We start from the raw sequence: 19413 nt of genomic DNA, 5'->3' as shown, positions 1-19413 counted from the left end.
ATGAAAACACTTTCATTTAGTTATAAAATAGTATTGCAGGTTAACAAAATAGCAGCTGTATGCATCCAGTTAGATAAATGACAGTAACAAAGTTGATGATTAATCAGTATCAGTATCAGTATTGGCGTAGCCAGGACTCTGATTCGGCTGAAGCTTTTCCTCCTTTAGTACAGTGATACCGAAACGGCTTCTGCTTTCATGTAGCTTGTTCCATTTGTGACTCTTCTGTACTCGACGCCAGACATGTTACGACTCTTTCATATAGGTAATTTGTCTCGCAAAACAACTTTTATACAGACATGTTCAAAGAAAATACTTAATTTCCATAAGCTCTATCCCTAATCCTACACATTATTTCAGCACATTAGATATATATTGTATTCTTAATCTTTTTCAACTATATTTCGTTACCATAGGCATCAAAATTTACAATCTGCAGATGCGAATAGAAAGTGCTGGAAAAAGAAAGTAGATTTTTAAATGTTTTCATTAATATTTAACTTGAGGATGGGTACAAGTTGAGGTAACACTCGACTCGACTCGAAACTCGAAGCGAATTCGACTCGCGTTTCGAGTCGAGTCAAAGGTAATTTTCTCGAGTCGAGTTTCAAGGGGGGTCACTGTTTCGAGGTCGAGTTTCGAGTCGAGTCGAGTTTGAAAAATGACTTGCTCGTTTAGCTCGTTTTAACTCGTTTTGAAATCATTGTCTGATTAGACTGGAAAGCGAAAGCTATGAGAAATGTAAGCAGTAATGTGGAATATATTTAGTGTTGTTCACGAGGTGAGACACTGCTCGCATCTCGCCTCGTCTCGATTAGCAAGACGACAATGGATTTTTATAACGAGACAGCCTCAAATGTCGTGAACACTAACATAAGTATATACTGTGGTTCTCACCACCAAGACTGAAACCTGCACGGTGAAAGTTTTGAGCCGAAGCAGAAGCCCAACCCGTGTAGGAATGTTAACCGGCTTTGCTCGGTTCAACTGAGCGAACAGCTTGAGCCGGCTTGGTTGAGATGAGGCACCGACTCGGCTCAGGTGAGCCATCGTCTCGAGCCGGCTCGGTTGGGGTGATCCATCAGCTTGCTTTGTTTCGGCTCGTATCGGTTTGGGTGGGTGAGCTGTTGGCTCGGCTCGATAGGGAATGAGCTGTGAGCCGAGCCGCTCGAGCCATTGAGAATGCCGGCGCCCTCTAACTTTTAACGATTTTTAGTTCGAGCCCGGATACTTGCTACTCCGGAACTCAAACCCAGAACCTCGTGAACGATGTCCTTTCCTCTTAGACTTCACGACTACCGAGGTCAGCAGACAACTAGTTTTTATTATTCAGATACAAACCACGTATCTTTCATGTTTATACACGGTGTTATAATAATAATAATAATAATAATAATAATAATAATAATAATAATAATAATAATAATAATAATAATAATAATGTTATAGCAGTAATAGTATCATTGATAATAATTATATTGTCTATGTAGGATACTTGAAGAAAGTACTTGAAACAACACACATCATTTGGCTCGATTTGGCTCGTTTTGGCTCGACTCGATTAGAAACTCGAGTCAAATTCGAGTCGAGTTGGAGGGAATTTTCCGAGCCGAGTTCTCGAGTCAAGCTCAAAAATGTCTGTTTCGAGTCGAGTCGAATTTCAATGAAAACTCGCTCGAACTCGCTGGTGCCCATTCCTAATTTAACTCCGGTTTAGCCACCTCGGTGTGCATAGTTCCTGGTTCAGTTCTCGCTGGGAGCACTAAAATTTTCTGGTATTGACCCGGCATTATTTGGGGAGATACCTGAATTAAGAAGTATCGAACTTTGATCCAGAAAGCCAGAAATAATAGCACGTGGTAACTGATGTTCTGGCCATTGATCAACCAGTTGAGCTTGAGCCATCTGATTGGCCGAAAGACTTTCATGGCTGTAACGTCAAGAAGTTTAATTTTTCTTTAACAAATTTCATCATTATTTTAGTAGTGTGTAAGTAAAGGAAACTGCAAAGAATGTAACTTCTTTCTTATCTGTCTCGTCTGCCTCTGTAGACTGAAATAAAATTCTAAACTTCGTGTCACAAGAGTCCATGAAGTACTCTGGTTGACCATATGGCCTAAATTTCAGTCTGTAATGCTTGGTGTATATGTACAGTACATAGGTGCATTTCTTCGTTAGTAACATTAAGAATGTGAAACTTGGTATGAACTTTATATTAAATGTAACGAACATGTGTTTAAGCATTTATTCTAAAATTCCGCTCTTAAATAGGAAAGACTTTCTGTTACAAATTTAGATTCTTTATTGTGAAACTGCCAAATGTGAGTGTTCACTCAAATTAAATGTTTGAAAGTCGGTATTTAAATTCCTAACTAAAAGTAAGGGAATATATATACATGTTTCAACAATTCTGCTTCTAATGGGGAAGGAAACACTTTTTATAGGGTACTATTCAAATTTCCGTTTCTATATACGGAAAAACTGTAAATAGTATAAATAAATAAATAAATAATAAATCTAACAGTCGAATTCCATTTGGAGAGCCCAGGTAGTCGTTTTGGGGGCTTCCTATTTGCTATCTCGTGGGTACACTTCTGCTCTCGCGGGCACAGTGTTATTGTCCAAACCGAAAATAACTTGGTTCCTAAGTGGATGCTCCAGGCAAGACTCAAAGTTGCAACATGACGCTTGATTTCTATAGATTACGAATGGCGCTACTGTTTCATAATCTAGCGGTTTAATTCCATGAAACTTGAAACGTTCTGCTATCTCATGAGTCTCTTGACCATAATATGGTAACGTCAGTATCTTTAAGTCTTCGTAGAACTTATGAGCTAGCCGTTGAGGTGCACATAAATTTCCAAATTCCTCGTAAGCAGGAAGTCTCATGACCGACAAAAATGTTGGCAATTTTCGTTCTTCTAACAATGTCGATGACAACACAACTTGATCAAATCTCTCTACATACCTAGTTGCATTTACCCCGTAGTAATACCAACTTCTTCAAAATTAAATAAATAAATAAATAAATAAATAAATTGGGTTATCTCTATAACGTAAATTCTTACCAGGACGGCGTCAAATTCTTAGCGTTCATTTATTACTCAGACATCTTCTAGATGAGTTTACTGACACAAAGTCCACTCTTGAACCTACGAAAGTTATTTCTCTTGTGAAGTAAATGACTTTTCATTCAAGTTTAGAAGTCAAGTCAAGAAGTAGTTGACTATCCTTTCTTATTCCTTGTTGATTCTAAGGATAGTCTCGGGGATTGGATAGTCTCGGGGTCAGTTCTACTTCAAAAACACTTATTAAAATTACTTAACCCTAAGTATATAGATTTTCTTGTTCGTGGTGCGCTTCATCATATAAGTTATTAAAGCTCTTTTATCCCGGGCCCCTTTGTTCATCAGCATCTTTACCGAGAAAACCAAAAATCGTTACATTATCTACAATCACGTAAAAGTAATCAAAAAGAAGTTCAATTCATTCATTATGCAACTAATGATATTAACCACTACGCTACCACTCAGTTCTGTCCCTAGACATACATGACATACATGAAAGTGATCGAACCCCGTCTTCACGATTGATGTGACATATGGTTATTCATGGACCTGACTAGATAGTGATTAATTAATTAGCATGATAAGACGGAGATTCGGATTCCAATTTCGGCACAATCGTGCGTTTTCCCTCTTTGAGTATCAATATTTAAAAAATATGAAATCTTTGAGTTTTATGTCCCACGCGTATGCCGGTTAGGCTAAAGGAGACGACGGTGATTGTGAGTAATGAATGAAATGGTGGAATGAAGAAAATTGGAGGAAATGGGAGAACCCCGAGGAAACCCCGCACACGGTGTTTGTCCACCACAAATTTCACTTGGCGGGGGCTGGGATCGAACCCGGGAACCCAAGCACAAGAGGTGAACGCTCTACCACTGAGCCTATCAATAATTTACTAGCTACATACCAGGGTTGTAAATGAGAGCGGTTTTTTTTTTTGTGAGTTTTATCATGAGCTAACTCGTTTTGAAAATGTGTGGGTGAGTTTATATTAACTCGAAATATAAGCGAGTTCGAGCGTTAAACCACGCTCAACACCGGGTGTTATTTTCACAAAATAATCTAATCGTCCATTTGTACGTTTGCTGTTGTCCGATCTGTGAGAATTGATTTTAAATACTAATTCGTCATTAAACAAATGATGCAGGTTAGGGAGGTTAGTACTACAAAACAAATAGCTTGAGATAACTGGAAGTGCATCTATTTCTAGTGATATTTGTTTAGTTGGCGGAATTTATCATATTTGTTAAATGTTTATCCAAAATCATAACACAACAGCTATATATGAACCAACGACAGAGAAAATATATCCCCTTACAGTAAGTACGCCAGAAATATTTACTTGGGGGGGGTGTTCAAAATAAAAGGGGGGTGCTCTCAGAATAGTGATATACATTTTTAAAACAAACTCAAACAAAACAGTATATTTTGTTACGCAACTATTGCAATACTACTACTACTACTACTACTACTGCTACTACTACTATTACTACTACTACTACTACTACTACTACTACTACTACTACTACTACTACTACTACTACTACTACTAATAATAATAATAATAATAATAATAATAATAATAATAATAATAATATCAGCTCATCGCAGTGGTAGGTTCAATAAAGGAAGTTCACACATTTGAGGCATTTATTATTATTATTATTAAACTAAGTAATACAGCGAAACCTCTCAAAACGGACATCAGTGGAACCGATTATTTGTCCGTAAATGAGAGGTGTCCCTAAAAGGAAGGGTTCTCTCTCATAACACCACACCACACATATTTATGGCATGGAAGAATAAGAAAGTTTGTCCTCTTATGAAGGTGTCTACTATTGAGAGGTTTCACTGTATTAGGAATTAACCACCACTATTTTACCCAGTAATTACATGTGAATTGTTACATACGAATTATTGTAATTATTTTGCAAAACTCTGCCATTATTTCAATTTATTCACCCCCAGCAAGTTTTAGTGGGTGATTTTCCCCCCCAAAATATTAATTCCCTCGTCCCATGCTGAAATCACATTCGTGTAGTAATTAATACTATACATAGTTGCAATTTCATTATTTTAATATTCTAACCCTGTTGTTAACGTTAATTGTTGTAATATTATTTGATCTCTTAATTTCCGCTCCTGCCCCTTCCTGGCTACTTTATTGGCTCTGAATATCTTTCATAAGAAAATTATTCATTGATTTAATTGTTTTCCAGAAATCCATTTTTTTTTCAATTTACAAATATTTTGTATCTTTCTGTTTTGTCTTTAAAAAAAAAACTAATTTAATAATCCCAAGGCTCATAGTGGTCTGGTCTCTTGTAAATAGTTGAAAAGTGACCAAGTGACCAAAAGCGCACGAAAAAATGACCAAAAAGTCGCCAAAATCTCATCGTGTCCCTTTTTCCTTTGTCAATTTCTCCATCATGTCTCTCTTTGTTTGTTGTTTTGTTTCTTCTTTTTGAGCTTCCTCCTTTCTTAGGTTTTCTAAGTATGCTTTGTAGTTACGGTAAGCAATCTTAGCAGATGTAAAAACTTCTGAGTAAGTGGAAGCAGTTCTGGCCTATTTCCGAATTTCTTCATCCCAGACATTATATTTAACTTAGCATTGAGAGTTCTCAAAAACGTGAAATATTCAAATTCATCACCTACTCTTAAGAAGAACATACAAGAAGCACACAAGACGAACATGATGAACCACACAATCACACACACAACGTTGAGCGGAGTGTTAACTATTACGAGATAAAACTTAAAGATTATTACGACAGAAAAAAGAATAGACACAGAAGAGTTCTCAACCCCACCTTTAGAGCTTAAGCATCCACCAACCATCCACTGTGCTTTAGAAAGAATAAAAGGTGAACTGAGAATAAAACTGACTGTTTCACATGGCAGCAAGTGCTGAAGCTTTCAGAAGAGTAATGAGTAACAAGTTTCTGGCTTTTTCCATTTGTTTTTATATTTTTCTTAGGAAACTGTCAACGCAAAACATAAATCACACGAAAAAGTCACTTTATCCCCCCAAAATGTAACTTTTAGGGACTTTTTTTTTAAAAAAAGACCTTTTAGTGGCCAACTTGAAAAAAAAGTAAATTTTAGCTATAAAAGCGACTCGCTATGAGCTCTGCTTCGCTCAATGAATTTACGTGAATAAAAATATACTTTACAAAAAATTAAACTAGCACAAATGCGTTCCTGCATAACAATAGACTCAGTCTAAAAAATATATAATTCTTACTTTGATCAATCTCTTCATTTCTAAAAACGTTTCGGCTACACCCTTTTAACTTACGTCCGTTGATAAACCACTTGCAGAGCAGGCCCGAAACCAGCCACAGAGCTTTGGGGAGGGTGGGGGCGGAGTCATGAATATGTTAGGAGGGTCCAAGTCATTAAAAATTCTCTTACAAATATCTAAATTGTGCATTTTGTATTGAGATCTGGAGGGGCCATGAAAAGTTTAGGAGGAGCCAGGCCCCCTAGTCCCCCTATGGTTGCGGGTCTGTTGCAGAGTAGCACTTACCAGCTGAATATGGTATAGGCTTATTACTATATTGTCAGATTTTTCCTTATTGAGGAGGAGATAGGTGAATGACCGCTCAAGACGTTGCCAATTTCAGTCTCCTGCACCTGTCCATCAATCTCTTTTCTCGGAAACGACCGCGGAGCCCAGGAGGGTAGGTATGAGCGATCTGTTTTGTCAATTGTTTCGATCGAAACACCGCCCGAAACAATGAGGTGATGTGGTTCTCGCAGCCATACATGAGAACGAGGTCGCTTCGTATTTTCGAGTGAAATAAATAAATAAGAGTATTGCCTTCTTTCCTATACACTAAACCTTTTCTAACTTGATGTAATAAATAACCTATATAACACTGATTGATACAATTGGATTTGGGTGAGTACTCCTTTTCCATCCAGGGGTGTGTGTAAAGAAATTTGGGGGGTGTTAGGGGGTAGATTACTCCCTGTCCTCTTATGTATCATTGGTAGGTTATTTTACTTTTGAAGAAATCAATAGATGTAGATATATTTTATAGCTTGCAAGTTTTGTGGAAAAAATAATCTCAGTAGCAAAACATTGATCTCGGTATTTTGAAAAATCGATTATTTCTTGGATTTCTCCATTTAATAGCAAAATGTAAGTTGTAGGGTCAAATGTTTGACATTTTCCCCTTTTCTATCCATTGTAAACTTGAAGCTTTTGGGGGGAGGCTTGGTGCCTCAGTGGTAGAGAGATTATCCCTAGTGCGTGGGGTTCCTCGTTCGTTCTCCGGCCAAGTTAGATTTCCACATTCCGTAGCAGCCTTCGCAGATTTAGCGGATTGCAATGCTACTGAAATAATGCAAGAAGCAATTAAAATTGTAATCCTGATTACTGAAAAGTAAAACAGAAGTTATGTATTGCGTCAATGCAAACTGTTGCGAAAGATATTTTCCCTCGTGAAAAACGCCGGTAGATCTATCAAAAGAATTTTGTTATCATTTGCTATTAGTTTTTATTCCCTTACAGACAAAGAAGAAGTAGAAGATGAAGAAGAAGATTTTACAAATTTTATTTACTATTCTTTGTTTTCTCTTACATTAAAATTTTTAGCCAGGAACATAAGTAGGGGAGGGTTCGTTAAATTCGTGTAGATTGACTATAGTGTCTGTAAAACAAAGCAAAGTGAAATGTTACAGTCGTGAATCAAGTGTAGCTAATATAACGTAATAAAATCAAGATCTAAGACTGTATTTGTGGTATTTACGTTTGGCAATTTAATTACATATAAGACACTTACGTAAAGATACAAGAACATGCATACTAAAAGAAATTATGATGTTGGCTTGCCTTCTGTTGAATCGTGCCGTCTGTGTATGAGAGAATGTTTAGAAAATCAGAAAATTGGTCTTTTTAGTGTGAAGAGTGAAGAAATTGGCCTAATAGAGAAGATAAAAAATTGCCTTTCCCTTACGGTGAGGAGTTATTATATTTCATTTACAATTATTCTTGAATCAGCTTGACTTGTGACAGCTGATTCATTACTTAACTAATCTAATGTATACAGCCTGAAACAAGAGGCAGAACGTATTCGAACCTTTCTCCCGTGTAAGTTTACTTTTGGTGCACCACTCGAAATAATTGTTGAAAAAATGCCTTTCACTGATTCCCTTCTTATTGTCTCCTAAGAGATTTGCGGTAAACGACAGGAGAATATCTCACTTGGCATAGATAAAATTCAAGGGGGCCACCAGAATTAATTGTTGAAAAATTACAATTCTTACGATGTATGTATGAATACGGCTTCTGAATGTATGGCATAAAAACTACAGTGCAATAAACAAACCAATTTGTGCCAGGTAGCCACGAAAATGCACGAATACTATCTGAGTCAGGTCAGGGCGAAGCCGGTTTGCCCGCGCGTTAACGGCGGGGCTGCATCCGAAGGGAGCAGGTGTGTCAGCAATGGTGGGTATACGCAGAAGCGAAGGTAGTGGAATAAAGTGGGTTTTGGCAATGGTATAAGTTTCAGTAGCACTTACCATGGTTTCGTTCTAGTGAAGCTTCATTGCAAACATAATATACAGCTTCTGTACGCTGTGGAGAAATACACCGCGGTGGAAAATACCATCTAATATAGTCATCTTTCATATGTACTCGCTTATTTTATCCGTCGTAAAGCACTTGTAATAATTTTACACTGGTAATCCTACAGTTGTAAACATAAAATCCAGCTGTATTACTTTGTATTTAATACTGTCGCCTGGAGGGGCCGCGGTGGCTCAGTCGTAGAGCGTTCACCTCTGGTGCTTGGAGTCCCGGGTTCAATCCCAGCCCCCGCCAAGTGAACTTTGTGGTGGACAAACACCGTGTGCGTGGGTTTCCTCGGGGTTCTCCCGTTTCCTCCCACTTTCTTCATTCCACCATTTCATTCATCTCTCATCATCACCGTCTCCTTTAGCCTAGCCAGCATTAACGTGGAACGTAAAACTCAAAGATTTCATTTAATTTTTTACTGTTGCCTGGAGAAATTTGTTCCTTAAAAATATGTCTTTTCAAGCAAAGTGTTCAGATTTATCTGTAAATCTTCCAAAATGTGGTGCGCCAAAACTACACCGGAAGGTGAATTAATGGCTAGGTTGGTTCCTTTATCAAAGCTGACTCAATTCACATAGTAATGCCGAGCGAGCGAAAACGAGTGAAGGCGGGTTAATAGGCACGTTGGTTACTTTATTAGGATTCAGTGGGGATGTAGGCCAGTGTACTAGAACTTTGCCGTGTATTGCTTTAATCACAAGTAATTTAATACAATACTTGTGAACTGTCACAAATCACAATGTGGAAAAAACGTAAAGCAATAAAGGATTAACTTCCGCATGTGATATCTATAAAAGCTTAACCTTATGTAATCACTGTTTCGTTTCCTTTTAAACTATATTACTTTATTCTATTTTGTTACTTTATGAGTAGCACCTACGAAGTAGAAATAAGCAGTTAATAGGTACTAGCTGAACCTGCGGTCTCTACACAGCTCATCATTCAGATATGTGCATGAATCTCCTTGTCATTCTTCACAAGATCTGTGCATGTTCCTTTACAAACACAAGTGAAAGACATGAAACAAATCGGCAAGGGGTACCATAAAGCAGAGATTTTTTTTCGATTATTTTTTTAATACCTCGCATCGTTTGCAAGATTTGAGTGTACCCTCGGTTGGAATTTCTCATTCATATATAATTAGTGTTTTCTTTCTTCTTGCATGTAATATGTAATAAACAATTACATTACACACACAATTAATTATAATTTCAGTGTTATATGTTGTTCGTTAGGCAGAACACTACAAACAATAAAGATTCATCTTAGACTGGAGATACGGTTATCCTTCGTTTTCCATTATCATTTGACCATGAAACAAACGCCGAAGGGAGATACTAATTCCATATACAATTGTGTGGTGTTGGAATGTATAACTCGTAGGATACGATACTTCATTTAAAAAAAAATCAACACTTCCAGTATACTCCTAAAAATGTAATAAAGAAATGATCGCCATTTATTTAAATATTCAAATAGAACTGAACAATCTACACAAAATTTGCAATCGATCAGTGAAAACTGCATCTTTCTAGAGCCTATGGTTCACGACAGTGTCGAAAAAATTGACCTCAAACATGACTTAGCCTTCTAATATATAGATGGAAGGAACATAAAAGGTCATTTAGTTTTGTACCCAAGAATGACTTTTAATTGTGTCCTGAATAGGGTTAATTACGTTTTTGTTATGCCCAATGGATTGATTTATAGCTTAAAGAAAATAAACAATAATATTTCACACGTTTGTGTACTACGCCAAGTTCGATTCGGATCGGATGAGTTCGGTTGATATTCTTTTGTTTTCGAAAATTTGACAGTCTGTAACTCGGAAACCGAAAGCCAGCGTAACATAATGTTAAATAAATGTAGAGTAGATCAAAGTCTGCCACTATGCCAAGTTTGATCCCGATCGGATGAGTTTGGTGTATAATAAATGAAAATAATGTCTTTATCTTAGCACGTCCTCCTCCTTTCTTTTCACCTTAATTTCCAGTAATTCTTAACTGTTACCTTTGGCGAGGGATAGAAATTTTGATGAAAACGCGAGATTCCACCTGATTACATTCCTGTTGTTTCCACTTCATGTTACTCCCAAAATTCCTGATTTTTCTATTCTGTTCTTAAATTTTTCTTGTGTCCTCCCCTACTTCAGTTTTTTTCCTGTAATATTCAACATAATTAATAAAAAAAACAAGCCAAAACATTTGTGACGAAGTTGAGATATAAATGAACTATTTCTCCCTCCATTTATTACAGTGTTTTCACATCTGAAGTAGAACTGTTTCCTATTTATAGGTTGAAGAAACTCCTAAATATCTGAAATGAGTAACGTTTTTAGTGTTACTTCGTAGTTCAGTGCAGTGTTAATTTCGTAGTTTATCATGTTGGATTATGTAATCCCAGTTTTTATCAAACACACCTCCACTATCCTGACTTAATTGTGAGTTCCTGGTTCTAATTTATACTTTATTCTTTCAATATCTGAAAACGACTTGTAAAAGAATTTTTTTATCTTGTTTATGGAATGTTTAGATGACTTGATAAGCATCATATTGCTAATCTTCCATTTTAATATCAAAGGTGTTCTCCTTTCTGTATTTCTCTTTGTCTTGTCTATGTAAGAATATTTATATTGGATGTTACCGAGTAAATCAATGAAAGGGCTTGGTTTTCTAAGTAATAACTTTTATTATTGGTTAAATATTTTTCTAAATTAATAGGTGCTTTTAGTGCTAAAACAACTAACTAAAAGTATAGAACGCATTATAAATTCTGTCACATTCTAGATGCATTCTACACGTTACTCATCACTGTAGGAACACTTAAATTAGTAGTGTTGTTGTAGATTTTAAGGCTGCTTTAAATCCATTTTTTTCCACTACCTTTTTCATCCGATACAAAAGCTTTGACGGGGACATGGTGACTCAGTGGTAGAGCGGTTACCTATGGTGCGTGGAGTCCGGGGTCTATCCCTGGCCAAGTAAGTTTGTGGTGCATAACATCGTGTTCGTGGGTTTTGTCGTAGTATTCTCATTTCCTTCCACATTGTCATTTCACATTTTTTCCCATCATCATTCATTTGCCATAATCATCGTTTTCTTTAACCTAACGGATATACTCGTGGGACGTTAAAGTGAAAGATTTCATTTCACGAAAGTTTTGGCCGAATTAGTAAGGCTATCCAGTCATTCATTGTGGATTCCTTTACCTTGGGTTTTCCTTTTACCCTGTTGCTCTTATAGATTAATGCATGTGTTTATCATTTAACTAAAATTGATCTGGAGTAAGCATTTCAAGGGCCTAAATCACAGACTTTATTTATTTGATCCTGAATGTCAGTTTCTTGTGACAATTTATATACTATCGGGAAAAAATGTGCAAACATTGGCCTGAACTTGAAATGAGTGAACAGATTTGTCATTAATGTAAAAATTTGAGGCAGTTCTTATTTCTGTAGGTACTTGTGTGAAATTGGTTCCCTGTCTGGTAAATAGTAATCTCTAGAAAAATATTTTTGTTTTGCTCTTCCAGTTCTGTTGTAAATTGTTTTGTTTGGTTCATCTAACAGCAATTCCAAGTCCTTACCAGTCCTATAGAGAAGCAAGATTCATATGCGAACCTATAGTATTGAAGGTATTTGAAGGATTTTCCCGTCAATATTTTGATTTCACAAATACACCCGTAGCCAGATCGTCTGTTTATTATAATATTTATTCTCAAATGTAAAGTAATTATTTCGGAGACACATTTCAAGGATTTTTGTTATTTCGTATATTTCTGAATCATTCAGTTTGTTTTGACGAAGCCAGTACAAATGATTGCTAAATCCAGAAAGATTTATGTGAACATATCCACTATGTTAATGGATGCAAGCTTTAATTTGTTACCATGTTGGTGTAACTAATAAGCATAAGTCTCTCTTTAATTCGTAAGTGTTTTTAATGGAGTATTTGAAACCTTTTTTGTTGTTTAATATATATTGAACTAGCCATTTTACTATCCTGTAAGCAGACGTGGATCCAAGGGGGGGGGGGGACTATAGTGGCTATAGCCCCTTCCTTGACGCTCAAGTATACACTGGATAAAATGGGCTTCAATTCTGCTTTACATTAGATAAAGCGGCAAATTATGGTTTAGCCCCTCCCTCGATCATATCCTGGATCCGCCACTGCCTGTGAGAAAGATGAGATTTATCCCAGAATATTGGCCTAATTGGTATATGGTAATGGAAAAATATGGATTTCAAGTGACATTAAACTCACATATTAATTCAGACAAGTATTTAATCAATTATAAAAGATATTACTTAGACAACCAAGCTCTTTCATGCATTTATTCGGTAACATACTGTATTTACGAGTTTCTTCAGCTTAAGAATATGAGGCAGTTCGATTTCAGATGTAGCACCACTGCAACAGGTAAAGGAAGAAATAGAGTTTTTATATATAGCTCAAGTTCACCGCATAAATGTTTATAGTTTTTGGCATGTTGTTCATTAATTGTGTCGGATGTTATAGGGAGCACAATTTGAACTCGGAGGAGTACCCAAGAAAAATCCAAAAACAAGATAGGGAACCAAGAAATTTGGGAAAGAACATAAAGGAAACAACAGGAGTGTAGCCAGGTGGACCATCGATTTTGTCAATATTTTTATCTCTCGTTAAATCTAACAGATAATAGTTACCGAAAATTAATGTGAAAACATGAGAGAAGACATACTAAGCTAAAATTCTTAGCTTACTTTGTTATTGTACATACAATATTCAAGTATGAATACGTTAACTTCTTTTTTTTTTATTTTTTTATTTTTTTTTTTAGTTAGGTGTATACGGTATATATATATTCGAAAATATGACTCAAAATTTGAGCGCCCATAACTTAGGAATCAAAAGCCTGCACCACAAAATATTTCGCATGGTTATATAGCATTTCAAGATCTACCAATTTGTCAGGTTTGATCCGGATTGAACAAAATTTTTGTATACCCTGGTACATCAATTATTTATTGATTTTTAGAAAGGCCTACGAATCTGTTAGAAGGGAAAAACATTGTACAATATTTAGAATACCGAAAAAACTAGTTAGATTAATTAAGATGTGCTTAAGTAAATTCTAAAGTGAAGTCCGAGTAGCTTCTTCTAGTAGCTTTGAGAAACTACCCAAAAGCAAATCTTTACAGAGGCAACAAATCAAGGGCGAGAGGAAAAGAAGCAAGCAGTTGTAAACAGGAAAATAGAGATCATTCTGAACAAACTTGAAACTAAGAATAGACTAAAGTAATGGAAGTTCTCCCCAGTATTGACGAGGAAATATAGCGTGTGAAGAAGTGAAATGAATTGCTTTTTTTCCCCTCAAGATATGTCGTTAATATACCGCAGTCAATTTTATGTAGAGTATATGCATCCATCCTTTTATCGATGAGTGTCTCACTGACTCTTCCGTTTTATGTATAATGAAAATTATTGTGCAACTAAAGTTCCAAATTAAAATTTCTAGGTAGACGTTTAACTCCTTGGTTTGTTCTTTTATTAGGGAAGTGTTCCATAATTACACAATAAAATTCCATGTATTTGTTTTTATATTATTCATTATTCTAGTTGATCAGGGGGAAAATATATTAAATTTTTGGACAAAGTTAAAGACCTTCTTTTCCAACTACTACTCATATTCACCCCCACAATCGTCGGCTAGATTTCGGGAGCGTGTGAGCTGTGATCTTTCTCAGTGCTGTCTTTCTTCTATTCACACACAGTGTAACGAGTACGTTTTCTCACGAGGAAAACTGACCGAAACCTAGTGTTTTTGAAAAACAATAGCACAAAGAAGGAAGGTTAGAGGGAAGTGAAGGGAGGCAACAGTGGTTTTCAGCAAGCAGGGGTCATACATCTGTACTACGTGTCGCGAAGTCTAGCAGGGGAAAGTTTAGAATACTTCGAGAATTCCTGTGAAAAAAATTTATCCATGTCCTGTACTATTCTTACGTATCATCGATGTCATATTTTCTTATTCTTGTTTTACCATGAACATTAGAAAGTGTGGGTGGCTAATTGCATATAAGAAAATGTCAAATAATGTTCTGGAAAACCGTGAAAAGTCAGAGAATTCTTTCCAGTAATTTTTGTAGCCACCGTGTTATATGAAATCGATAAGTGTGCATTATTATGTCAGCTGTTATAAATGCATCCGATTAAAGCCAAGGATTCAGTAAAATTTGTGGAAACTTCCTGTTTAATATGATTCGAATACAGTGGCTATATACTAAGAGAAATGTTGTATCTTATTGAAAGAATTAAAATATGATTTACGTTCAAATTTTAATCCTCTTTTTCAGGTAAAAGATGATGATTATCTCCCATCATTTGTATGTACATGGTGTTTGGAAAAAGTTTGTCAGTTCCATGAGTTTAAGGTAGAATGTACAGTATCGAATCTAGTATTGAGAAATTTGTTTTCTATGAAAGAAGAGCACCAGGTGAGTTCATACTTTTTGTTCAGCAACTGAATGTAATTCTTAATTCAGGGTATCTACTGATACTGGAAATACTGGAATTTTGATGCACATACTAGAAAAATCATGAAATTTGTAATTTTTCAACAATACTTTTTAATAATCATTTTAATAGTCTTAGAAACAATTTTGTATCTTGAAACAATTGAGATTGTAAATTTTTCCAAAGCAAGAGTTGTATACATTTTGTAATTAGACATTTAAAGCAATGGGTGGAGTGAAGGGCTGTAAGGGGAGTTGGGAGGCTCTTTAAAAAAATGTTAAAAAATCGTTGTATTTAAAAAAAATCAAGGTTAACTAAATTTATTAAAAATAAAATATTCTTTTGATGGTTAAACAATTACAAACCTGAAATCATCAAGAGTGTGATTATTCCTAAAGAACTTTTAAAAAATCATTGTATTAGGTACAGAAATTTTGCTTATACTTATACTGAATATACTGGAAATACACTGGAATTTTGAAAATAAAACTCAGTAGACACTCTATAATTTGTTTAATAAAAATGGTTTAGTGTGCTTTTATTAATCTCATTTTTATTTCTTTGCGTTCGTGATGAATTGTATGTATGAATACTTGCCTTTTCGTACTGTCAAACTTGTTTTTTGTGAGCCTTTAGCTAGGGTTCATAGATTTACTCACCTACATAATATACATTTTTCTTTTTGAACAACGAGACTGTCGGTAAATTTTTAAAGCCTTCCTATGGTATATGCTATTCCGAAAGGAATTGGTAATCTAACTTATTTCCAATAGACCAACTTAATCACAAAACTCGTAGTTGAGACTAATGTTTAACTGTTCTGTGTATTTTTCATGTAACAACAATATATTAAATTTCTTCTTAGTAATTCCGATAAAATGGAGCGAAGCTTATTTTGCACTTGGTTCGATAAAACGAAGTAGATTGTACATTAGTATACTCTAGTATATTATCGATAGGTCTATCGTTGTACTATGAAGAATATCTTATTTGTTTTTGTATTATTTCAACCAATACTGTGATCTTGATCAGCATCACATTCACAAAGTTAATTACGGAAGTTTTGAATATGCTTACAGTAAGAATTGACTAAACCCGAATCAGCTTTCACATCAACAAAACATTGTCACAGTCCAAGTATTCACAAAATTATTAATGAATTTGGATAACACGGAGTTTTGTTAATCATTTGTTTGGCTTCATAGTTTAGATATCTGCAACAACACAGTATCATTAAAGGCAACAATTTTGAGCTGAAGCAATAATTGTACATTAACTCATATTAGTTTCTAATCGGGAAAGCAAGTTCGCTAAAATTTAATCTGAGGACATTCAAAAATTCGTTACAAGGAACAAAGTGATCGTGTGTCAGTATAAAAATTGTGAGAGCTAGTGATACATTGTTTTTCAGAAGACTGTGTTCTCACATTTATTTTACAGGCTAACAACAGCAAGCGCATGTGATGGTGACCAAGATCATAGCGCTGTGTGAAATAATACTCGAATAATAGAATATTCACCGTGGTACAAAGATATGTCTGCTGATATTCTTGTACTATATGTGTATGTCTGATGAGGACCTTGGTTAGAAGATCGAAACTTAACATTTAAAGTATGTAATTTTTATAAATAGTACAGTCTTGTTCAGCAGTTCAGTGTTTTATTTCTGTTCTTATTTGCAAGACGTGCAGCAATGTTCTGTTATCAGGCTGAAATTTTCGTCTGTTCTTTCGTAGTCATTCCCGCTAGTAACAGGTTATTTCAGGTTGAACATAACAGGTGGGTGAGTAACATGAAAGTTGAGAATTGAGAAAAGATATACTAAAGGGAAATTTATAGAATTAACTCTTTACATTATATTTGTAATGTCTTCAATCTTGTCGTATGGATTTTGTTCTGATATTCCTTTGCTTTTGAAAGTTTGTTTCATCTTTCTCTACGGATAAAATAATTTTAACTTGAGAGTGGAAATTTTAGATGTATTGATGATATAAATTTCAGGTTTATCCAGATTATCAGTCAGTATTTAACACCAGTTTCGCAGTTACGTACGGAGCGTATGAATTGGCAATCAGTTGGCTGCATAAAAGCTAGATTTACGTAATCGATGTATTCTTGTAAGTTTCTATCCTTATAATGATTCTTTCCGAAAGGGAACATTCAGTCCAGTTTCGATCATTGGATTAAAGATATGATGTATATAATGTATGGTGAAGTTTGTGTTCACATGCAGGGTCCTGCAAAAATACCTCCCGTATTTCAAAAGGAAGTTACAAAGAAAGAAAGATACAGACAAATACTTTTATTTGTGAACAACAAATACTATGCCATTTTACATTATTTGGTTTTAAAAATTATGTTCGCGTTCTCCATTGTTGACACATTTACGGAACCTGGATGGACGCTCTCATACGCGCCACATTTTTCGGCATTGTTACGGTCCGAGGTCAGCCAGGCGAGCTTTTCTCAGTGCAGAACCTGTTGCTCTAAAGTTTGATAGACAAACTTGAATGTTTTTTCTATCCGGAACAGAATCAGAAGTCCGAACGGAATGCGAAATGCCCGCTGAATATGAATCACAGAACCACCATTACGAATATACTCCTCCGCAACAAACGTACGATGCTCACCGCGCCACGCCATTGCGACTACTGAAAATGGCATATATACCGCTATCGATCCGTACTACCTCCGCCGCCGTATCCCCACCAACTCACACAGCGTCTTCTCCAAATACGGGAGGTCTTTTTGCCGGACCCTGTATCTTCCGTTCTTTTCTCATTTACCACTTACCGTATTATACATATCCTTGTTATTGCTTTATTAAATTAACATTTTACTTTCAAGGATGTCTGCAGCAGAACTGACGAAATCTTGTGTTTGAGTATGTATCATGATTTTTATTTCGAAGATTATCTTTTATTTTTAAGTTTTTATATTTATTGTCTATATATCTCACAGACACATTTAATTTCAGAATTAAAACCACTCACATCTTAGCTCCAGAAGGAAATCAGATTCGTAATATATTCGATGTGTTTTCTGAACTTCCTCGGTCTTTACTTTGGAAATTAAGAACGAGGAGAGAGAGAGAGAGAGAATGTACGAGGTGATATCAATATGTTCGTGCAATTACCTAGAAAAAATCCATTCTGGAGAACTCTGACACTATGATGGTATTAATCCTTCTCTGCGTAGTCACCGTCCCTAACGACTCATTTTTGCGAGCAATTCTTCATTTTCCGTAAGCCCGTTTTGTACAAGATTGCAACTTGGCTTTAAAACCACAGTTCACTTCAGAAATAACGTCATCTCTACTGTTAAAATGGCGTCTTTTTTGTTTACACTTCATTTATGGTAAGAGAAAGAAGTCACTTGATGCTAAGTCCGGTGAGATGGGATGGGGCAATATTTCATATTCTAATTCGATTGCCTTTATCGTGGATGCGTGGGCTGAATGAGCTGGTGCATTGGCTGCCAAGAGCAGCGCCCTTTTTGTGACCAATCCACGGCATTTCTTCTTCAGTTCCTCTCTCGCAACTTAGTCAGGAGATAAGAGTAATTAGGTACTAGTAATAGTTTGCCCCTGTGATAGGTACTGTCATGATGACCCCTTCACGGTCCCAGAAAACGGAAAGCATCGCTTTGGCGACAGACTTCTGCACTCGTGCCTTTTTAGAGGTAAAGGGGGGGGGGGAGTGTTTTTATTGTTTGCTTATTTCCTTTATTTCTGGGTCACAAAGATAAAACCAACTTCCATACGTTGTCATTAGTCTGCCGAGAAAGTCGTCGTCGACCTCAGAGCGATGCAACATTTTAATTACAGCGTTCTCGCGATTTCTCTTCAGAAAAGATGTGAGCAGTCGTGGCACCCATTGTGCTGACACTTTCTGAAGATCCAGCTGGTTGTGCATGATATTCCTGGTAGACCCATAATTTATACCTATTACACACAACACTTTCAATGGTTATCCTCCTGTCTTCCATTATGATCTCAAATTTCTCCGTCAAGGCGGCATTATCAATGAAAGATGATCTTCCAGATCTAGAGGTGTCCAGTTTGAAATTGCCGTTTCCACATGGATACCATCTTATAGGATGTGCTTTCATCCCCATAGATTTCTTTCATCTCTTCTTGGATCTGCATCGCTGATTTTCCCTGAAGATGGAGGAACTTAATGAAGCTCCGTGACTTATGCTTATCACTCATCCTACCTTGAGTGATTTGGATAAAAAGAAAAAGTTCTAACGGGTCCAGAATTTGCAT

At 36.0% G+C, this 19413-nt stretch overlaps 1 protein-coding gene across 4 annotated transcripts in view; it reads left to right on the top strand.

Annotated features, from left to right (window-relative positions):
- Nucleotides 1-7570: 7570 nt before the first annotated feature.
- The window catches only part of LOC145688175 (uncharacterized), a 49688-nt gene continuing 37845 nt past the window's right edge, over nucleotides 7571-19413 (top strand). The window contains exons 1-2 of one of the 4 annotated variants that reach the window (XM_081762028.1): nucleotides 7571-8033; nucleotides 14987-15127. In XM_081762028.1, coding sequence (XP_081618154.1) covers nucleotides 7875-8033; nucleotides 14987-15127 — 300 coding nt within the window. In that variant the 5' untranslated portion in view covers nucleotides 7571-7874. The remainder of the gene's footprint in view (nucleotides 8034-14986; nucleotides 15128-19413) is intronic. The other 3 variants (XM_081762037.1, XM_081762046.1, XM_081762053.1) reach the window with 3 other exon arrangements.

Source organism: Thermobia domestica, chromosome 1, assembly GCF_964235325.1.
Source record: "Thermobia domestica chromosome 1, izTheDome1.hap1.1, whole genome shotgun sequence".
NCBI classification, from domain to species: Eukaryota; Metazoa; Arthropoda; class Insecta; order Zygentoma; family Lepismatidae; genus Thermobia; species Thermobia domestica.
This window is presented reverse-complemented; position numbering and strand designations above follow the sequence as displayed.